The 24569-nt window shown below is 33.5% G+C and overlaps 2 protein-coding genes across 6 annotated transcripts in view; one reads left to right on the forward strand and one right to left on the reverse strand.

The window, feature by feature from the left end:
- Nucleotides 1–15955, forward strand: part of LOC145693704 (uncharacterized) — a 126102-nt gene extending 110147 nt beyond the window's left edge. For 2 of the 3 annotated variants that reach the window (XR_014132818.1, XM_081769990.1), the window contains exon 2: nucleotides 13382–15955. Coding sequence is in view for 2 of the 3 variants with exons in the window: in XM_081769990.1 (XP_081626116.1) it covers nucleotides 13382–13723 (342 nt within the window). In the remaining variant the exon portion in view is untranslated. Of the gene's footprint in view, nucleotides 1–4313; nucleotides 4659–13381 lie in introns of those variants that run through there. The other variant, XM_081769981.1, reaches the window with a different exon arrangement.
- Nucleotides 15956–20559: 4604 nt separating this feature from the next.
- LOC145667064 (uncharacterized) overlaps nucleotides 20560–24569 on the reverse strand; it is a 35422-nt gene continuing 31412 nt past the window's right edge. The window contains exons 2-3 of one of the 3 annotated variants that reach the window (XM_081734774.1): nucleotides 23381–23663; nucleotides 20609–20841 (exon numbers count right to left, since the gene is read on the reverse strand). In XM_081734774.1, the coding sequence (XP_081590900.1) occupies nucleotides 20768–20841; nucleotides 23381–23663 (357 nt within the window). In that variant the 3' untranslated portion in view covers nucleotides 20609–20767. Of the gene's footprint in view, nucleotides 23664–24569 lie in introns of all 3 variants that reach the window. The other 2 variants (XR_014127860.1, XM_081734765.1) reach the window with 2 other exon arrangements.

Here is a 24569-nt window from a genome sequence, read left to right on the forward strand (position 1 = left end):
CCACATTGAATTTGGGACTAGTTAGCAATGCTCAAGGGCGTAGCCACGAGGGGGTCCACTGCGTCCGGACCTCCCAAAAATTTCGAAACTTGACTAACATTTGTAGACTTTCTTAATAAACTATCCTTTTTTTTAAACACAGAAACAATTGATGTATGCTAAATATTTTATTTTACGCCTCATCATGTACTCTTCTTTTCTTATAAAAATAATCGTTCTATCATTTTTTCTAAAAATATAGGTGACAGTAAGTAAGTATTACTTATCGTCTTTTCGGGTGCAGTATAAGACAGGTTCCATATTATGTAGACGTATTGGACCTCCCTCAAATACTTTGGGCTCCTCCCAGTTAACATTTCTGGGTGTAGAACTGGCAGTGCTGTTTGTTTTGATGTTCTTTGAATTTTTTGGCTTCTGTTACATACTGATCCTTCATCTGGCGGGTTTCGAGGTTTCCTTTCCAGAACATATCACATTGGTAAGCATTGTTTCGCCTCATGTGGAAGTATATTGCGTTCATCGTGCATTGCGTAACAAGCAAGACGGATGGTTTGGAATGTAGTTTTTTTTTTTTACGCACATGTGTGTGTGTTGATGTATGAATATGTGACATTCGGAATTCATACACCAGTACCTATTTTGTATCAGCTGTTTTGGTTTTTAATTATTAGGTTTAATTTTATTGTGTGTGCTTTAATTCTGTAAATAACCTACAAATTCTGAATGAATTGTGTACCATGACTTCTGTAAATAACTTACAAAAAACATTGACCAGCTTTCAACTGAGGAAAAATTTGGAATTAAGGCTTAGACAAAACAAGCAAAGGGCAATTCAGGAGAGTGTTCGAAAAAAATCCAGTTTAAATTTACAGGATATCTTATGCAGTAATGTTGTTTGCAACAGATACATTTCCTCAATTTATTTTAAATTTTCCTGGATAAACTGTGAATGAAGTGTGTTCAATGTGCATTTTTTTACAACACTAATCTCTGCTACGAGCTCTCTTTAGTCAACGCTAAAGAGGAATTCGGATCACTGTCAAGGACTGAGTTTGCTAGAATGAATCGTTCGCAATAACCTAGAAAAAAAAAATTGTGAATCTACAAAGCTTCTGAAATTAATATTAACTGTACCTATGGCGTCAGAAAAAGACGAAAAGTTTTTTCCATATGAGAAAGAATTGACACTTTCAAGGAATTGAATGTCCCAAGAAAGGTTATCACCATTGGTTATGCTTTCCATCGAAAAAGACATGACAATAAGAATACCAGAGTTCAACCAGCATGTATTAGACAGATTTGCTCCAATCAAAGAGAGGAGAATGAACTTACTACTTAATTAAGGTGATTAATCGGATAAAATGTTCTGCATTTTTATTTTTTAAAAACAGAATTTAATTTAATTTAACATGTCACATAGCATTTGCGTCTAAAGTTATGCTGATTAGTCAATGAGTCCACTTTATATCTTCTGTCTCTTATTGTTCGTACTGCAACACCCGAAACCACAATCCACCGGCCGCCACTGGCTTCTCCTTCATCAAATATAAACTTTTTTTTGTTTTGTTTTATCTCGTATATGTGTGTTCAGCTCAGCCCTGGCATAAGTAACCATTAAGTCAGTAGAGCAAGTTATGGCGCCCAGTTCCTCGTCATTTCTATCAACATGCATAGGAGGAGTAGTGAGGAGCAGTGACGGAACGAATCACGGTTCACTTGGTTCACGATTTTCATCATTTGTGTCTGCGTCTCGCTTCTCAGCCTCGGTGACTCAGCAACCAGACAAACTCGATGACCCGAAAACAACTGAAATATTAGCTCTAGAGCATTACTGCAGAACGTTATAGTGGCTTAATGGTGTCGACTAGTTGAGTTCAAATATTCACATGTTTGATTCTAGGTGTGATATTCGTTAATCAAGGTTCCATGTCATGATTATTTCAACTACCATCTCATGCTATTTGTTTTCCGGAAAAGTAATGTAGTGACTTTCAACACAGACTGTAAGAAAAGATTTAAGAAAACACTGTTTGGACTTAGATGTACCTCTTCTATTATACTAACTTATCAACTCTATGGCCTATGGAACCTGGAGGTTCAATGCCACGTTCACAAAAGCTGTCCATTGACTTCTGTCCTTAACCAACTGGATCCAGTTTCTATTTTGTATTTCTATTTCTGCAAGATCCATCTTAATATTGTCCTCATCTGCTCCTAGCTCTTCATAATGGACGTTTTCTGATTGAATTTCCAGTCAAAACTTTGAAAGCGTTCCTACTTTCTGGTTACATGACCTGCCCACCTGAGCCTCCTAGACTGGATGACTCTCACAATGTTTGGTAAACGATACAAATTATGCAGTTCCTTGTCATGAAATTTCCACTATTCTCTATTCCCGTTTCTCTTGGGTCCGAATATTCGTCTCAGGATATAATTTTCAAATACTTTCAGTCTGCATTATTCTCTCAAAGTGACCATGTTTCATAACCATGCAGCACAACAGGCATGATTATCGTTTTATATATTTTAAGCTTCACATTCCTCGACAGAATTCGCTACGACAAAAGATTTCGAATTGAATAATAACACGAATTCCCTACTTTCAATCGACATTTAATTTCTTCGTGAATATGATTTTGGTCTGTTAATATTGATCCTAGATATTTGAAAGTATCGAATACTTTGTCGAAAGTATTATTTGATATTTTGAAGCATCCATAATTTGCAGTATTACGATCCCTCATAGGGAAAACATTTTGCCTTTTTCCTCTATAGTTCTCACGTATCTCTGATAGACTTTGTAGTTTTATTTCAGATTGATTCATAGATGATCACAAAAGGAGAGAAAGAAAAAGATATCGATTTTGTGAGAAGAGAAGTTGAGAATCGTGTTTGTTATAATTACATTATTAGTAGCAGTCTCGTACATATTTTCCATGTGTACGACGATGTTTTGTCCTCTTAAGTCACTTTGGATTATGAGTTTCCGAGTCATTCTGCGACAGTCCAGGTCACTGGGTCTGATGAGTCACGTGTCTGACTTTTCGGGTCATAAGCTGTTTGGAGGAGTGGGTAAAGAATAAGAAAAGGGTTAGATACATATATCATTATGCTAATACTAGCAGTAGTAATTACTCTATCACATGCATTTTGTCTGACATACATCAATTAATGTATCTTCGATCGCGCTAACTTCTTATGGTGCGTTGTAGATGTTATTACTCTTTGAGTCCAAAACTTATGTTTGCACGCTAGGTGTGGCGTGAATGATATGTAGCAATGTTGTATAAGACTGAGAAGAAAAATATTTACTTAATTAGTTTTTCATGGAATGATTATTTTATTTTCAATTTACCTTTTTCTCGGTGTTTAATGCTTTTTATCGGTGCATAAGACGCTCCTTGGTATAATTTAATGCAATCTTTAATGAAAATACAAAATTAAAGGCATAATAATAATGATTAAAATAAAATTTCAAAGAAAACTTTTAGAGACCTTTAAAACCCATGCCACTGTCTTCTGAATCTCCTATCCCACTCACGTCACCGTCAACGTCTTTTTCTTTCTCTTCATAATCTTTGTCGACTTTGTGAAAAAAAAAATGATTCTCTTTCATCAAGGGCATTACTGATGTCATATTTAAGATTTGTTAGTTCACTTTTGATCAATATTCGTAAGTCACTTGCATACAGGGCCGTCTTAATGCATGGTCACTTACCTGAGAGCTTCAGCAGCAGTATTACATGTATTACAAGTAAAATTTAGCCGTAGGGACCCAGCACACTGGTTTGCCCAGAGGTCCATAATGCTGTTAAGATGACACGTCGCAAACCTGTGTGATTGTAGGTCACAAAGAGAGCGAGATATGTTTTTTAAAAATAGAGGTTAACAATGTTACCTTCATTGTATAACACGTACCCCATTTTCAAGACCTATTTTAAGGGTAAGAAAGTGTCTTAAACACTGAAAAATACTATATATCAAAATATTCCCCCACTTAAAAACAGCAATCTTGTGTACGAAGTAGATGTAAGGTGACATGGTCTACATTAATGATAGTTTTAATCGTTTTACATATATATCAGGGAAGTAATTATACTGTATTATAGAATATTCATTATATCTTGGTTTCTTTTTTATATTGCATCGCTTTTCGTATCGATTTTCAACAATATGAGCTTTATTTAATTGAAATAACTCTTTTAGTTATAGAAGTTATAATCTCAAGCATTTGGTTACTTTAGTTACACTATCATGCAATGAAATAAAATATGAATATATTGTTATATCGTTTCCAACCAACATCTTCCTTTGAAAGCAGCAAATTTCATCTCTATATACTTAAGGAGAGAACGCTTATTTTTGAGTGAAGCTGATAGCTTACTTTATTTATTGTTTTGGTGGTGTTTGGATGTAATATTCATGAGGATCATGAGGATCATGAGGATTTTAGCATTTGGTGTCATAACTTTGAGCAAAGTTTGATCATGATATATTCTAAGTAAAGTTAGAAACATAGGATAGAATTAATTCTTATCAGGAAAGAATTAATACAGTTGCATCCAAAATGCCATTCTATTTAAGGCTGATTGATCATCATGCTGAGTTCAGAATATGGGACAAAAGCTGATACTGGACCTCAAGATACAATAATTGAGGTACAGTAAAAAAAAATGTTAATTTAGCTACTTCTCTATAAGTTGGTCACCTTCTTAACTTGTCCTTATTTTTGTACAGCCTGTATTTTCCCATAAGACATGCGTTACCTATTAGTCAGCCAATCTTGGAACTTGCTCATTGAAGAAATGTTATTCCTATGTTATTAATGTTGAAATCACCTTTATTGAACATTTACCTAATCGTAGTTTCTTAGAAACCTTTCCAGAATTTCTTTTACTGTTGTACGTATATTTCAGAGTTAATAAACTGAAGAAAGAAAAGGGGAAACTTGTTAATTGAAAATAACTTCTCCCAAAGTAAATTACGTGAAAGTACTCTTTATTCTCTCTATTATTGGTGAATGAATGAACAGACTGATGTCATTAAGATTTCCCAATGGTATTCTTTGTTCCAAAATATTTAATAACTCAGTCTAAACTGTCCTGTTCTCGAATCATTTCTTTCCTTCGGAGCTCGCAAGGAATTTAAAGCAAATGATGACCAAATTTATGATGCAAAGGGTTAAAAAGAAATAAACATAACAAGTCCTTTTGTTTTTCTTTACTATGCAGGCTGGTCAAAAACCATGGATGGGGGGCGAAAGTAACTGTTTACAAATGCTCAACGGGCTTGCTTTTGGTGTGCTTACAAGAGCTCGATGGGTTTCAAATCCGGTGACTTTGGTGACTATTCCATTTGTTGATGGTGTGTCTTCTTCCCATTAGAGATAATTACTGCATAGATTGGAAGATTGTTTGGGGTGGTAATCTTGTTCTAGTACAAAGTTACTGCCCCAAATCCGTGTTTTTGAAGGAATTCCATGCCCCACTTAAAGGTTGTGAAACACGTTATTTTTCATTAATCCATTAATTCGAACTCTTTTAACAACTTGGTAGTCTGTAAAGCATCTCCAAACAGTGACGCTACCTTCTCCGTGGTTTGCTGTAGATATTACACAGACAGGATGAAAGCGCTCCTCGGGACGACGACGCACAAAATTCTATTATTAGAAGGCAAAAAGTTGAAATTTAATTTCGTCGGTCCAGACTGTCCTCTTTCATTGTTTATCGTTCCAGTCTTTGTTTTATTTTATTTTATATTTGGCCCAGAAGTAATTTTTGTAATGTTTTCTGCTTGAAGAGATAGTATCTTAGCCTCAATCTTACTCCCAAGACCATAGATTTGAAGGCGCTGGGACACCGTTCTGTTTGATACCGACTCTTAGTTAACAGTTTTTCTTCCACATTTTATAGTATTTGCATACTCTTCACATTAGTCAACTGGTTCATGCGAATGAAAACAGTAAGATCACATGTCACAGATTTGCATCCAATTTTGCCCATATTATGACACGATCAAATAACATACACACAATGTGCGTTGAAGTAAAGAGACAACTACTAAAATTCGTACACAGACTACTAATTGTCGTTGAAATGATACATGATCAAACAAAGCTGAAGTTGTGACGTTAGTGTGTCTCTTCATTTATATATTTGTTGCCAAGTAGCCTTCATGAATAAATGCGTCTCGATGTCAATAAGGCCATGAATTTTCGTATCCTTATATGGACAAGGTTGTTTATTTTCAAAAACGAGTAAACATGATTTTGTATGGATATAAAAAAAATCAATAATGTGATCAAATTTTTGACAATGACTATTATATACAGACGTGTTCAAATTATTAGACTCAACATTCAGTTTCTGAATATTTTACCGTTCTTACAATATTATGTGAGAAAATAGTTCGAACTTACATGTTAGTCCAAATTACTACTTTGTAACTCTGTCCTAATTTCTAGTGGGTGTGACATATGCTTTTCAATATCAACAAAACAAATGCGTAATTAACATTCAAATATAATTACTAGAAAGTGTGTATATCCAAATTGGAAACAAAAAATGAAATGGAATACTTACAAGAAAATTCTCTCTCACACAAAGATTAATATTTCTTATGAAATCCCTTATTTTTTAATTAAGTCTTTTATCCTTTGTGACATCCCACGTACGAGTTTAGCACATTTTGCCTTCAATTCATCATTGTGATACCACAAATTGTTGATCTCCTTGATCAATTGAAGTTTGGTTCTAGTGTGATTCTTCTCTAGCTTTTCTTTCATGAAGCTCCAAAAGTTTTCAATCGGGTTCATATCAGGACTAGTGCCTGGCCACGGAAGAACATTAATTTCGTTGTCCTCGAAGAATTTTGTCACAGCTTTGGCCCGGTGGCATGGGGCTTCATCATGCATAAAGATGAATTGTTCGTCATCCAACCAGAGTTCAGTCTCGGAAAGCAGTTCTTCTTGAAGAACTTGTAGGTATTGGTCGTGCTTCATTGTCCTCTCTACTATATAGTCTTCCAGGCCCGAAGACAGAGATCACACCCCAGACCATGACTGAGGTAGGATGCTTCACGTTTTATTAAAGACATTCAACTTGAATTCCTCCCAGGTCAATGTCGCACATATTGTAAACATTTATCAGTCATAAAGATACATGATTCATCACTGAAGCACTCTGTTCTCCAATCGTCAGCAGTCCAATATTCTAGGCCTCGTGTCCATTCGAGGCGCTTCTTTGTCACGATTGGAGTAGACTCTAATTTTTGTTTTCTTTCTTGACCGTGTGATTTTATTCCCTCAGCACAAGGAATCCATCGAACACTTTCAGGGCAAATGTCTGCGCCGTACTTGGCTATTTTTATGCTTAAGCCTCTTAGAAATTGCACTTCTGTTTCCCAGAGCCAATCTTTTTAGCTTTCTGATACCTCTTAGCGATAGTTTTGATTTTCGTCCACAATTCTCAACCCTATTTTGGCTCTTCTTCATTTCAACAGAGATTCTACTCACAGATTTTTGTTCTATCCCAACTCTACTAGCAATGTATTGCCTTGTATATCTTATTTCCACCAGAAGTATTTTGTTAACTCCATTTTACGCGGAGAAAGATCTTTTGCTTTTCCCATTATGCTGCAATTACAGGACTACACAGAATAAAAGATTGATACACGAAACAAGTCACGATCATTTTAAACTGGCCGATTCGAACTGTTGAACGCTTCGAATGTCGTTAACTTCTTACGACAGCAACCACAATACTTCTGACCATTTTCAGAATTCTTCCCCCCTCCCCCCCCACACACTAATACCATCTGCTGTTCAACGGTGATATCACCACTTCAACTGTACAGTAAACAAGTGGAGAATATATATATATATATAACCACAATAGTGTTAGTGTACTTATAGATCCCTGATGTTAGAAAGATAAAACTCGACATATAAACTTCTCATTAAAAATAACAGGATAGCCTACGTATTTCAGGCCTCTTGAAAATTCCACATTTAAAGGAGAAAAGGGAGCAATTTATAATATACTCAAATTTAACTCTACTTATTCAAAAATTGGCCGATGTAAGGATTCACTTAAGTTGAGAGAGTGAAATTCGATATTTAAACTCTTCTCTAAAATGAGGGAATACATTATTCAGCGTTTTCGATAATTCAACTTCTAAAGAGCAAATGGGAGCAATATCTTTAATGTTCAAATTTCCCTTTATTTATTCAGAAAATGTCTAATGTGAGGATTAGCTTAAAAATAATGCAAGGAATTTGGCATTAAAACTCTTAATTAAAAGCAAAGGAAACATATTTAAGCATTTTCGAAAATTTCGCCCCTAAGGTGAGCCAGGGAGGAGCAATTTCAATGATATCTATTAAAATTTCCGTTTCTTTATACGGAATATATAAAGTGTGATGATTCCCCTAAGTCAGATATGTGTAAAATTTGGCATATAAACTCTTTATTACAAAGGGACGAGCTCGTTTTGCAGCGATTTCGAAACTACTTCTTCTAGACGGGAAGAAGAATCGTTTCTATAGTATCCAAATATCCGATTATACATTCATTAAGCATTATTCTAACCGTGTGAAAAACGGCACTTCAACTAGTTAATTAATAATGCTAAGTAATTCATTTAGAGCAGGATTTCTTAACCTATTTCTATCACAAGCTCCCTTTTATCACATATTGTTGGCAGCATCTCCCATAAAAAAAATTCCAGTTTGTCATAAGCTTTGTAATATTCCTGTTTATCACTATTTTCTTTTATTTGATTTGTTTTTTAAACGATTCTGTATTTGTTCAAAATTTTAATATTCTTTGCTGCAATTAACAATAACTTAAAATATTCTATATTATTCCGTTGCTGGATCTTATTTACATTTATATCTTTCCCTTCATTTCGCGACACCCTATGGTTCCCAACTCCAGATTGAAAACCTCCGACTTAGAAGCTAATTTGTAGTATTTAATACAACAATATATCAAACTAGGTATGAAGGAAAATGTTTTTCTTCATTTCTGACTAAAGTTATCAGATATTGTTTATAATCACGCCAGCTACTTGCATGATTTTAATTGAGAATAAAACAAAAGGAAGACTGCAAAGCGGAGGCGGTAAAAAACTTTTATTTCGTCACACAATGACGGCCAAGTGTAAAAAGAGGATATCGTTTCATTTATGTGAAAAATTCCTCACACAAAATCTTACATGTTGAGAAAGGCTATGGCTGCAACTGTTCAAGAACTACTAAGGTCATCATGTTCTATGAATAATTAAATACAGATAGCTTTCCCATCGTAAACTGACGCAAAGTTTATTTTGGCAATGAGAGTTAATTACAATAACCCTAATTACATTGTAGGTCAATTGCATATTGTTTGAGGCAGTTGTATGAATGAGATGGAATATTCATATGAAGGAAATGTAATTGTAAGGCAAATGTAGAACATTCTTCAAATCAAATTGCACTTTTACCATTACTCATCATTTTAGCACATAATGATTGAAATCATACTTTATTGTAAGCAAATCTTGGAGTATACGATAGGAAGTTCTGTGGATAACTCTATCAGATAAAATGACAAGTAATGCTACTTATTATATACTATACTTGTATCTATCCTTTAAGAAAAACCTCACAAGACATTGATTTTAAATTCAAGTTTTGTTTTTGAATACAATACTAATAACATCCATCCAGTATCATTATATGTTTTCAGAAGTTAAATATTCGAGTATTTCATACGGAGCAGATTTGATTTCTGCTGGAGGTTCAATATCTTCCAATATCTTCTGGGTTGAAGTAACACTCCTGCCTAGAAACATGTCATATGGAAATCTAGTCTAATGAATTAAATTGAAGTTTGTTTATTTATTGCTCTAACCAGAGGAATACCAAGATAGTTTCTGACTTAGAGATCTTAGTTTATTCACTGTCTAATCCCTTTTTCTCTTAAAATAGTTTTAAAATCCATGTGGCTCTCAAACTTTTCAAGAATGTGAGCATTTTAAATAATCCAGACTAAATTATCAAGCATTGTGAAAAGAAAATCGCTTAAAATAATTATCTATTAAGAATGAACTTAAGAGTGTTCGTCTGGAAGAAAATTACTTCTAATTCAACTTCTATGTACTTAACAATCGCTAGTAAACAAAATAGCAATCACACGCAGATTCTTATGAAATAGTTGTTAGATCAATTTAATCTCAGTTTACTCTAGTTTATAAAAATGTACGTCTTGTTAGGGTGAAGACAAGAGAAGATCATGTACTTGATGGGTATTTGTTCTAACATGAAGTTTTATTGCTCTAATCTGGGTGCTCATTTCCTTATTGTCCATGATACTCTGGTTTCTCTTGCCCAAAAGCAGGACCTGATTTTAAGATTTCTTATTGTTTCTGACCTTCAATATCCCTCCCTGTGTATATCTTTATTAATCCAAATTGTTCTTATACAAACGAGTTGATCCCCGAAGCCTTCAGTTCATCAGCAAACTACCTTCACGCTAGCGATATCTCTTGGCATCATATAGGAAACAACCCAGCTAGAGACAACTATTAGCTTCAATGTGAACTACTAGGAATTTGCGTGATTAAAGACTGATGCGTCTTGTGTTTATAATAATAATAATGATATAATTAAGTGGTTTAAATGTTTCAATTATTTTCTTCTTGGATTCTTCTTAAATTTTCTATGCCGCATTTTGCATGATAAGGCCTCTACGTTATTGACACACTCGTTATAACTACATTTTAACAAGGATTGTCCACATTGAAAATGTTACCTTCTTATTTTCGTTAACTATAGCTACAAAGAAGCAGATGTATAACATATAACCATACTTTAGAATAAAGAATAGTAGCAATTCTTCAAATGTTCCAACAAAATAAAGGGTATCCCATAAAGAATGCAACTTTTGAAATGCCTTCCATTTCTGTTCTAATAAGTTTGCAGCACTGAACGTTACACTATTTTCATCTGTTGTCTTTGTGGTTAATAGTCATGAGCACCGAAAAGCCCATGATTGTCATCTGTTTTCTGTTCGAGTAGGAATGAAGCTCTTTAAGACGGAACAGCATGGGTTGTCATTGTGAAAACTTATTACAAAAGTGATGAAAATTGTGCAGAGACTGTTCGCAATCTCCGTGAAATGCTTGGTCGACTTTGATGAGTTTGATTATTAAATTTGAGAAAACTGTTTTGGTTATGGACATTAAACCCTCGGAGCGTCCTCGTGTTAGTCGTTTTTCGGAAGACAATGCCATCGTGAGTGATAATACTGCTATAAGTTCGGTCCAGAAAACAGATAACAATCATGAGCTATTCGGTGCTCCTGATTACTAAGTAACCATAAAGACAACAGATGAAAATCGTGTAACGTTCAGTGTTGCTAACTTATACTAGAATAGATATGGGTTGCATTTTGAAAGTTGCATTCTTTATGTTACACCCTTTACATCACCAAATATGATTTTACCCAATCTTTTGTTGTATTTTCTGATTTGAGGGACAACATACTCTACTTCAAATTCTCCAACTTTTTTATTACAATCATTCATTATATACTATTTCAATGTTTAACATTCACATTTAATACAAAATACTACATATACTCTAGAATTATGTTAGTTCCATACATTTATTTTTGATATTTTTTTTCAACATCGGCGTTTTTAGTGATGTTTAGCACTGTATTATGATCAAAAAGTATTCTCTGAAATTCAGATAAACTGAAATTCATTGTGAGCTCAAACTGATTCGGATCAAGGTTGATAACTAAAGAATTCCATATATGTACTCTTACCCAGGAGTAAAAGTGAATCTGAAAAGGTAAGGGGACGCATGGCGTCACGCCGTCCCCCATGCCTATCATTGTCCATTGTATTTTTTAGGAAATGGGGGACACCATATATATTTTTTGGAAGTAGGTGAACGACGTCCTCCCGCGTTCCCCCTCACATTTACACCTGTTCTTCTCTTGTATCACGACTTAATTGTACTTCAAGTAAACAGTCCCAGTGTGCGCTGAACCCCTTGTCAATGAATTCTAAAAGTTAATGAACTACAAACATATGTGAAGATTACTGCTCTGCAAAAATTAATCAGTGTTTGAACATAATTTAGAGATTAAAAGAAACGACTTTTCGTCATTGTTTACCAGTCCAAAAATCTCCTGAAATGAATCAGTGAATAAAAGTGTCTAAAAGTGTCTAGAATGTCTCCTAACAATGGTTAATAGGAACTGCCCTAAGAGTGTTCAAAATGTATCTGATCTCTTGATGTGTCCAATTTTCCAATGAGTATACAAAGAACTTTTAAACAGTGTTAGGATACTTCATACATTATCGTTTATACATTTACAAACAGTTTCTGCCCTTATACTCATCGAACACATCAGAAGTTCAGATACATTTCGTACACTCTTAAGATAGTTCCTATTAACCATTGTTAGGATGCATTCGAAACATTTTTTGTTCACTGTTAGAACATTTCACGAATATTTCAACATGATAATCATGATCAAAAGCCGTTTCTAAAATCTGATCAAACACTGATTTATTTCATATTGTGTGCCTTCGTATGGAACCTTTGTGAAAGGAAAGTACACCTCACTTCTCGTAACAGTAACGAACTTGGCTTCTTCGAGATAAGTATGATGAATAGTTTAATAAGCTTAGCACTGATTTTAATTTGTTAACTTTTCTGTGAGTAAAAATTGCAATAAAATTCCTGATAACAGTAATTCACTTTTCAGCCATTGTTTGATTGAAGTATAACTACTTTCTAATACAAGAAAGGAATGTTTACTTGGTATACGTGAGTTATTCATCATGTATCACACAGCACAGGGCTGGCCAAACAGTTGATCGCCACTGAGTATTAGGTAGATCGTGAAATATTTTAGAAAAAAATATAGTATCTTAAAAGAAACCTTACATATCAATCATGTTTTGTTTAAATTCAATTTCAGTGAGGTAAAATGATTTCGAATAAAAGAACGAAAACATATTTGTGAAGAATTAAAACACTATTTCTCTTTTGATGTGACAAAGAATAAATGAGTGTGTTTGTGGTACTGTACAAGGCTTAGGAAAGACAATTTGGAAAGGCATACTCCACTTTCCGAAAGAGGAAATATAACTTCAACTTTCCTCTTAAAAGTGAGTTTAGGAAATGCAGTACCAGTGCAATTTGCAAAGAGGCAGATCGCCAAAAGGACTATGTTACATTGTCAAAGATTTTCATAGTCTGGTATAGATCACTAAATCAAAAATTTTGGCCACCCCTGCTATAACATTTATCAGGAATTATAAAGAATTCTATATTTATATGTTTGTGTTAAGTATCTTAATTGCATTTTCTTGCTTGTAGGTTGGAGTTTGGGTTTTCCTGTTGACATACCACATATTGCTTTCTGAAGCTCGTTTCTACGGACGTTATAAACCGAAGTACCCCTACCGGAATGGCCCTAACAGTCACGAGAGAAGTAAAGAAACATCTTGGGAATATAGTAGTTTTGAAGGCTCCTCTGAACGAGATTACAAGAAGAACTCTCCTTATTACGCTGCACTTGGAGTCAGCTCTGTAGCAGAATTTGGTGGCGATGGCGACACTGCTAGCAATGTTGTCCATTCACATTCATTGAACTCATTTCACCGTCCGTATCCATTTGATAAATTTAAAAAGAGTTTCTGTAACATGTTCATGTACTAGTTAAAGGAAGAAACTAACTTTAAGATAATTCATTTTCCATAGTTTAGACTCACATTTTCAACTATTTACATTCTTTTCCATGAATTTGTTGAGAAGTGCATTGACGACTCTTATTTTTAATCCAACTTTCTGTGAACATTTCGAATGATGAACATTTTTTCTGTGACCGGAAAGCTATCGGCAAATTGATAAATAGTAGATCTATCGGCAAAACTCAATTTCACTTAAATATTATTCAAAAATACTTATAGAAAATATATTTTCAAAAATCTTACCCCTATGAATTGTTGGTTGTAAATATATTTATGACGTTCTCCTTTCTCTTAGTATTTACTTCAAATGTGTTGACTACCTTTGCTATCTTTGTGTATCAGACTCCTGATTTATGAATATATAAATCTGATATACTTATTTTTGTGCGGGTTAAAGTGTCATGATTATACACCAAAGTTAATAAAGAAAATGGCCATGATAATGAACAAAATGATGGAATGAAGATAGTGGAAACAAATAGAAAATTCTCGAGAAAACCCATGCACATGATGTTTATCCACCAGAAAGTCTACTTATTGTGAGCTGGGATCGAACCAGGGACCTCACACTTCAAAGCTGAGCACTCTACCACTGAACCACCGTGACCCGTTACTTAAGGTAAATTTGATCTATAAGTATGAAAATTATACATTACATTATTTAATTTTCACAAAGCAAGAGGCGTTTTAAATACATTTTAAGAGGAAATCATTGGAACCAAATCATTGAAATTCTCGTTGATTTCAAAGAAAACACGAAAAACAGTTCTCCACATAAGACAGGGGTTTAAAAAAATAAAGATGGCACTGTACTCAGTAGCTTTAATTCTGCAAGTTCACATGGAATTTATATAACCCCATACACATTTTAAATTTATACTATGAATTACTTTCATCATACTGGTGAACGAGGCTTAAATGTAAATTTAGTTTCTAGTCTCAGCTTCCGAAAACATTATTCATAATTTCTATATGTCAAAATCTTCCAATGCAAAAAATGAATCAATGGTTAAACGTTTTTAACAAATGTAAGCCTCTCCAAAATGTCCTGAAGTGTCTTATCAGTGAACAAAAAACGTCTAGAATACATTCTAACAGCAGTTAATAGGAACTGCCCTAAGAATGTTCAAAGTATTCCTGAACTTATGATGTGTTCTTTGAAAATGTGTAAGTGTTACTTGTAAAATGCCCTAACCCTATATGAAAGTCGTTTCTGTGCCCGTATACTCATTGAACAAATCTGAAGTTCAGATATATTTTCAACATTCGTAGGGCAATTTCTATTAACTACTAGGAGACATTTTTGGTCACTGATAGAAAACTTAAGAATATTTTTGAACATGTTAAAAAAGTGATCAAAAATCGTTTCTAAGTATTGTCCAAATCATGTTCAAATACTGATTTATTTTTTGCACTGTTTTAAATCTAAACTATAATGTTGCGAGTTGCGAGAGTCTGCTTACATATGTCTACTGCACTACAGTTGAGTTTATTTTGAATCAATTACATATGATAGGTTTACTTTGGCACCCTCTGCACTAGAAATTCACGTGAGAATTTAGTTAATCACTTTCAAAATCTTTCGTAAAATTATCCAAGTACTTTGAGTCTTCTAGATTTAAATGTGTGGTTTGTTTTTTAAAAAATAAATGTGTACTTGAGGATTAATTAAGATTTCTGTATTAAGAAGAAATACACAGAAATATATTAAATCCACACACTAATGAATCAGATTAAAATTTTACAACACATTTAAAATATCACATTAAGAGGATGTAGATGCATTTTGAATAGTAACGGGAGCTTTTATTTTAGAAAGATATACTTTATTACATATTCCTTGATTTTATATGGAAAATTTACAGCCAAATTGCGTTATTTCAAGAATTGCAAACGGTATTTGACATTTCTAATACTAATTACGTAACTCACTCTGATTTTACTGGAGTAACTCTTTTTGCAGTTGAGAATAGTCTCTAAAAATATTATTCTTTTTTTAGATAACATGTTCTTATTAATTCAAAAGTTGTTTTTAATTTTGTTAATCTTTAAATGAAAATAATTCTGTGAGTCTGAGTTTACAAGTCACTCCTGTATTTTATGATCTTTCTTTTTTTTTCAAATTTCTTCGCCTTCCTATTCCTCATCTTTCATTATTTATTTAACTGTTATTTTGTATTCTATTTATGATACTTTATAGTTAGCATATCTATATTTATAGTATTATTTGATTATTGTTTTTGTATTCATTATGTTTCTTTGTGGAAATTGTGTAACTAATACTAATGATTATTTCTAAGCTGTTGTAAGAATTTATTGTTTGAATAACATATATCTAAGCTAGTAAGTATTTATCATTTATTTTTCTGGAATGTTAGTCTTTTCTGGCTCCACAACATTATAATCTTGATCCTATATATATATATATATATATATATATATATATATATATATATATATATACAGGGTGTCCGAGAAGTCCTTCCCTGATTACAGAAATTGATAACTCAGGCTAGAAATAAGATAGAAATATGAAACTGGTGTTGAATTGTTTACAAACTATAAAAGTTTTGGTCACATCAGTACACTTCCACATGAGCACTCTTGGTAGCACGTAGCACATCTAGGAGATTTTCAATTTCCATCCACACATTAGCCAACATCACTGGAGGGATCGACCAGACCTCGGAAGGTCAGCAACCGACCCTGTGTTCTTGAACTTCTCATACCAGGCTTTAATGCTCTTGACATCAGGTGGAGTCCTCCCAAATGTTGTCTGGAACTGTCTCTGCACCGTGGTTAATGATCGTGTCTCATGGTACCACAGGACACTGTGCCTTCTCCTGGTTGGTTGGTATGGCTTCTTGGGCTTCTTACTTACGTACTACAAAAAAATTGAGACTTGGTAAAACAGAACAAACCCAACACAGACAAAAACTTTTATAGTTTGTAAACAATTCAACACCAGTTTCATATTTCTATCTTATTTCTAGCCTGAGTTATCAATTTCTGTAATCAGGGAAGGACTTCTTGGACACCCTGTATATTTTATATATTTATTTATTTTTGCATAATCAGGGTTGGTATTTGTCCTCTTTTATCTATATACATGCTCTCGTTGTGTGTGCCTGTTTATGCTGATGTGTTGTCAGCATGCAAGAGGTAATAGGGGCTTGGTTGCCTACCAGACGTGACAAAATAGACGTTATGAGATACAAGTCTAGACAAAAGTTTTGCCAATAGAAACAAACACTCTTTCCGAGACGAGATATTACTTTCACGGCACTTTTCGAGAGCAGAAACCATCAACTTTTATCTTCTAGGCAACCCTGGTGGCTTTATTAGAGAAGACTGGGAATTTCGTATTCATTCAGGGACGTTTTTCTAAAAGTAACTGTTGAACCTCTAGTAGATAAATCAAATACTTCATTTTAGGAATTCTTTCTGAACCTTCTGCAGATGAATCAAAAGCTTCCTTTTATGAATTGTTGTTGAGGTTTCAAATCAGAAGTGCCTTGTTAAAAATTGTTTGAACCTGAAGCAAGTAAACCAGAGGTTGTCAAAAACTTCAGTAAATATACAAAGTAAATTACTTTAGAGCCATTTTTTTAATCTATAAGCCTACAATGTCTACAATTATTTTAAATTACGGATTATAATGTAAACAGTTCACAAGTAATTGAAATTAAATATAGATTAACGTCACACGTATGTGATAAATACAAGAGATATTAACTTTGAAAGAGTCAATTGAACTATAATGAAGTGGCGGGAAAGGGAGAACTTCGTGAAAATCTAAGAATGTATTTTTTTTAATGATAAATTCACACCCTCAGATTGATCTTTTATCTTTCGTACTAGATATGAGATCTCTATTATTGAGCCATTGTATTCGATAAATATTAAATTATTGTAGTTTTTTTAACCGACTTAAAGAAAAGGAGGAAGTTCTCAACTCGACTCGTTTATATATAAATAGTGTCTATATTCACGAATAACTTTAACATAGTTCCACCAATTTTGATGATTTTTGATGTTTGTTTGAAACAGTGTTCTTTCATAATGGTCTCATATACATTTCATTGTGACCTAACGATAATCCTCGGAGATAGACCATGAAATTCTTCAACGGCTGGCTGTGCTAATATCGTAAATAACAGATTTCATTGTGTGTATGTTCATGCATAACTTGAACATAGATGTACCTTCTTTGATTATTCTTTTTTAGTTTCAACAAGTGTACTTTCTCGCAGGTTCCATTTAAATATTATCAGGATCAAATGAAAGTCTTTGTGGTTAGACCATAAATCTCCTTAACAGATGATAACGTTAATACTGTGTGTATGTTCAAGTATAATTCCGTAACGCTTGACCGATTTTTTTTATATATTTGGTCACGCATGTTTCATAGGCCGACCCATTTGATTGGGAGTTAACGTCTTCCATTTAGTTTAGGTATCCAACTAAACTACTGGGGGTAGCAAAAAACTGGAAAAAATTAAATAAACTTAATTGAAAAATAACCGACTTCAAGAACGCACAAAAGCAGAAATATAATAATAATAATAATAATAATAATAATAATAATAATAATAATAATAATAATAATACAGTGAAACCTCTCTAAAGCGGACAGTCGTGGGGAATCAAAATTTGTCCGCTATAGAGAGGTGTCCGTCTTAGAGAGGTTTCGATATTTTCTTACGTAAATTAGTAAACAAGGTGATATGTAATTACAAACTATCGAAGGTAATTTATCAAACCGTTCTATGACTGGGCATGTCGACATCTGCAGATTCTCCACAAATCGCTTTGAAAGAAATTTTGTGTCTAATCCGAAACTTCTCTAACCGCTCGTTTGAGACCTTGAAATCTGAAACATCCATTTCTGTTGCTACCTCCAAATCCTTAGCTTTTAGCATCGACCCTAACACAGGATTTTTTTTTCATTCCGCACTCTACAAAAACATTCACTTGAACACTAACTTTGTTCAAAGCAATGAGACACTATTTTCATTGTCATTTTCACACCACAACTTTATTAACTTGTCTTGGTTTTATATTATTTCAGGTGCTTGTGTTTTACCGAAACAAAAGTTTTCAGCTATCCTTCGCACACCTCAGTATTCTTCGAAAATGCAATCAATTCGATTTTAACATTAACGCTTCTCGTGGCATTTCGAAAGCTCACAACAACTTACACCTTATTGCTTATTCGATGCAGAATGACTTAAAAAGATTTCCTTCTACAAATAGAGGCACTAAGACAATATGCCTATACGCGGACAAAAAATACCAAACATGTCTTCTGCTTGATTCCAGCGGAACAGTAGAATGACGTGTCATCCCAAATGGCAGGCAACTGTCAATCACTTTTGATTCTAAAACAGGTTGGGTGGGAGTGGAATGGAAGCAAAGGATATGAGGGTGTTGTTAAACAAAGACGCTTCATCTGAGTTTCTGAACAGCCAGTTGACGAGGAAAAATGTTATTACAATGCTTCCTTGGTGATACATGTATGCATTTCTGAAAATGTATTTTTTCTGTGCTTTTCAACTTGTTTCTAGAGAAAGTGTCCGTAATATGGAGGTAAATAATACCTATAACAGACAGAAAAGACTGTCCGTGTCCGTACTAGAGAGTGTCCGCTTTAGAGAGGTTTGTCAACATGGTTTTTCCTATTACAGTGTTTGGGGATTACAAAATGTGTCCGTTATGAGAGGTGTCCGCTTTACAGAGGTGTCCGTTAGTAGAGATTTCACTGTAATAATAATAATAATAATAATAATAATAATAATAATAATAATAATAATAATAATAATAATAATAATAATAATAATAAGCGTCTAGTATAAAATTAGTTTCAATGATTATTTTAAGAGGCATTAGTTTGTTTGGTTTGACACAAACTTCAAATTCTTTTACAGACAATGATAATGAATTATTTTTCAGCTTTTAAGCACTTATCATTGCTTTCTGCTTTTTAGCATTTTTATTATTTTTTTTTTACTTTTTAGCACTTTTGTTGAAGTCTGTTAATATTGTTTTATTTTTAAAAGTAATTTTAGTTCTGATGAAAAGCTACCGTAGTTACGGATGAAACATGTGTAAGAAGCTAGAGAAAAATTAGGGTATTAATTACTCTAGTTATTCAAAATTATTTTAAATTTAAAACGCAATTTCTTTACGTCATGAGACATGGTGCTTACAATATTATGAATATTTTATTGTGTGTATGTTTATTTTATCCATACATATTCCAATACGAATTCAAATATACTGCACTTTTGGATTCAGGGAATACAATATATGAGTGGGTATTTTACAACATAAAATATTACACTTTTTATACCGATACTTAATTACTCCTTTCAATTTCATTATGAAAATGTTCTTATTCCTAACATTGTAACTGTGTATTTATTATTCACATACAACTTTATCAAGGTAAGTCACTTTAAATTTTTAAAGAATAAATATTTGAGGTACATTCTGATAGCTATCAATTTTGCTGTCATCACTGAAAACGTAACAGACATATGTTAAATTCAGATTCCCATCTTACTGCGAAATAGGATTGCTTACGAGTCAAGAGATGTAGCTCAAAAGATTTCGCTGAGATACACATAACGGAAGGATATGCACTCTTTCAAATTATATATATATATATATATATATATATATATATATATATATATATATATATATATATATATATATATGTGTGTGTGTGTGTGTGTGTGTGTTTAATAGATTGACAGATGTTGAAGAAAACTTGGTTGTCGAGTTGAGGGCAATGCAGAACTGAGAGACATATAGATATGAAAATACAAATTTCTTCATTCATAAAATGAGACAACAAAACAACGAACATAAAAAAAGAGGCTAGTCAAAATAATTCTAACGTAATGTTTTATTACAAAATATTTATACAAAAAAGTGACGAGCATGGCATAAAGATTTCACATATTACAATATTACAGTTGATAAATATTACTTTGTTTCATTCAATTTATGCCCGCTGTCGTCTTCGTTTGGTTCCATTTCTCCTAACAGAAGAAGTGTATGAACGATTCTTTGCTCGACCTGTGGGAAGAGAACTTACCGAAGTGAAACTGCATTGCTAAAGGCACCTTTACAGTAAGGGAAATAAATACTTGAGCATCTAAATTTACCTAAGCACTTTGTATTTAAGTGTTAGCATAGCATTTAGTAACTAAAACTAAGACGGTAGATAATTTGTTTAAGGTATTTGGCTTTAAACCAAATTAGGAGCCAATGATTCTATTAAATCTACTGAATAATAAAAAAATTGGATTTTTTTTAGATAGATATCGCACTGTAGGAAAAAAAACGAAGAATCAATTTTGGATTCAGAAGAAGAAGAGTACGAAAAGAATATGCAGATTTCGAGTTAAAAAGAAAAAGATATAGTTGTTATAGATATTGAAAAAGCGTTTGACTAATGTAAGTATATTGGAATAATAAGTTAAGGGCACTGCAGAACTTGACAATCGTATATAGGTGAAAGAAGCAATGAAATATCCCTTCATTCACAACAAAAGACAAGAAAAATGGAAAATTCATCAGTATAGCACCATTTGCAATCTAACCTTAGTAGTAAAAGAATATGAAAATTTGCGAGAAGCACTAGAAGATTAGAGTGGGAAACTGAAGAACAAATGAAACTCGAAAGTAAAAGACGAAAATTCTCAACTGCACGAAAAGGAAATAGTAGAATGCAAGAATTTCTCTGTACAGGAACGTAACGACATATATTTGTTGGAAACAAAGTGACAAAACAGGAAATTGAATACTACAGCACAGCAGGCTTTAGAAATATTGTCGAAGAAACTATTGATAGCAATCAGGAAAAGTATTCATTATGAAATTCAGCTCTGAATGAACCACAAAATTAGATACAGTAACTTTCCGAAGTATATAAGTAATGCGTTTCGCAAACTTTTGTATTTCATTGGATATTAGATATGTCGAATTTGAAAACAGTTAAGTGTAACTTCGTAACAAATTGCAATACTTATCACATATATGTACTTGTCTGTATACCATTTAGAAAGTTTTTATTAATTTATATATGAAACAGCATACAGCAGTACGTATTAGGGTATTGTAAAAGTATTGTATGAGAAACAAACATACATAGTTTTATTTATATGCGTATATTGTTTTATACAAAAATATATACTGATACGAGTGCTATATACTGATACGGTCAGCTCTCGTATTACGGTACGTGTGTCGTTGCATTCTGCAAAGGATGTCGAATCCAGAAAAGTTACAAGCATGTTTATAAGAACTAGTACGGTAGTTGTCTTGTTATTACGGTACGGTTAGTACGGTAGTAAGATTTGTTATGTAACTGTGAGTCGACATAGTCGGGAGTTAACTGTACTTCGAAAATCAGGAAGAAGAAGAAATTTGTCAGCATTCAAAACATTCTGATAGAAAGGAAAATTGTGTATATCAGGGACTGAAGGAGAGGTAAGAGAAACGTTATGAAAGAAACAACTGCAAACGGACAACTTTTGATAACGATCAAGAAAAGAAAAAATATTGATAATTTAATTCACCATTTAGACTAGATTAATACAATGTTGAAGACAGAGTAGAAGGAAGAAGTGTATGTAGAAGACGAAGAAACTAGTGTCTGGGTGGTGTAAAGGGCGGACGAAAATGTCAATAAACTAAACAATCAGCAGACAATAGGCAGAGAAAAATAATTTTCTGTGTTGTCCAATTCTCGTCTTTTCGTTAAAAGGAGGAGAGAAGAATATTTCCTGATTGAAAAATACAGATAAATTATAAATGTGTAGATTTACGGATATTTGAAATTGAATTACTGAATAAATGCTGGGACGATGAAAAAATGTTATATCGCCCAACTTCACGTCTCGAGAATTTATCTGACGTATCTATCATCTGACATCACATTGTAAAATTGTAGACGGTACGGTCTTCCTTCACGTTGGGTAAAAACATAATATATTTAAAGAGTTTTGTTTACGAGAAACTAACTTAAATATATTCGACTTGCTCAGTAGTGGTTCACAGACAGCGTTATAAGGCCTGCCATATCGTGTCCACTGGACCTAAAATTTTACTTCCTGAATCAGTGACTTTGAGCTTTAACCAATCTCCAAACTATGATCATTGTTTGACTGGATGAAGCAGAAAACACTGTAATAGTGAGTTCCTAAACGACAAAATCAGTGGATGCAAATCAGGATAAGATCGCTAGTTTTAGTTTTAAATCGTATCTTAATTGTCTTAGACATAATAATTCTAACATGAAATAGTAACTCAATAGAACTCGTTGACTTATGTAAATAGTTTGTTACTGTAAAAGTGCCTTGAGAAAACAGTTGTAATATGAAGCGGTCACTTTGTTATTTTCGACCAAATACTAATGAACATTACAACTATTATGTACACAATAATAATTATAATTGTAATATCAGTCTTTCAGAAATAAATTATTATATAAAGAACCTATAAATTCCTCCAGAACTCCCTGTTAAACCGTTGAAAAGTCCGCCATATGCGCTTCCACTACCGAACAAACCGAAATTCCCCGTTCCTCCTCCAAGTAAACTGAGGGAACTACCTCCTCCGCCTCCTCCGTTACTGACGGATGTTGTTCCAACACTTCCAGAGTTGCCTAGGGAACCACCCATCTTAACCGGAATAACGGGCCCCATGTCAGGAAACGTCACTGGGCCGTACCCTCCGACAGTGGAGCCAATTCCTTTCAGAGCTGCAATGTACGCATCATTATTCTTCAGAAGATTGTCTTGGATGGTATTGAATCCTGCAAGTTCTCCGGTCAAACTGTAGACACGCACAGCTTCAGACCCGCCGAATGCTATGGTGGCTAGGAATAATGCTGCCTGCAAAAGATAGACACAGGAGGATTAACAGATTTACCTTTAGAATCCAGAATTGTAAAATATTTAGTACATATATAGGGAATAGAATACTTGTTTGGAGTGAGTTGCCCTTATCTACTAGTCATTCGGTAGAATAAATTACTTTAAACATAAAAAAATTCAAAAAATAATGAAAAACTGTACTAAATGCCTAATGTAAACATAAAATATTTATGTAAGAATTGTGGAATTTCGAAAATGAATAAAATAGGAGAGTGAGCTGTTTTCTTTCTTTCACGAGTATAATATGTGAAATTAAGAAGAGTAGATGTTCAAGTCTGAGATGTTTTATTGACAATTTGAATCTCACCCACTTGTTCATTTGAATGTTCGCATGCTTCTCAATCGTGTTTTCCCACAGCGCTGTATTAACTACATTACAGACAACAATGTTCTTTTCTTGTGACCAACGCTTTTACCAGATCTGATGTCATGCGATTTTCTCCTTTGAGGACTTGTCAATATTATTTACGTGCTACAAACAACAATTAAATCATGTTCATCCAATATCTTACATGGTAGATACCAGGGATACTGCAGACCGTAACCCCAGCCATGCCTCGTTAGGTGTACAAAATGTATGGTTACGTGTAAATGCCACATGACATAGGGTGATTGTGATTAGTGCTTTGGTTAAAGAGAAATACGGTGTAACAGAGAGCAGCAAAAATATGCATTGTTCCTTATGTAAACGAATACCTATTTTAAATATTTTTTTGTATGTGTACATTCGTGTGTCATTTTAATCTTGGGGAATGATATACTAATTAATATTTGTCCAGGCAACTACTTCGAGAAATTCGTACCAAAGACATTAAAATAGGGCTATCAATTTTCTTCGGTGAAACCTCCACTCCCGTTATATTC

This window comes from Thermobia domestica, chromosome 1 (genome assembly GCF_964235325.1).
Source record: "Thermobia domestica chromosome 1, izTheDome1.hap1.1, whole genome shotgun sequence".
Lineage (NCBI taxonomy): Eukaryota > Metazoa > Arthropoda > Insecta > Zygentoma > Lepismatidae > Thermobia > Thermobia domestica.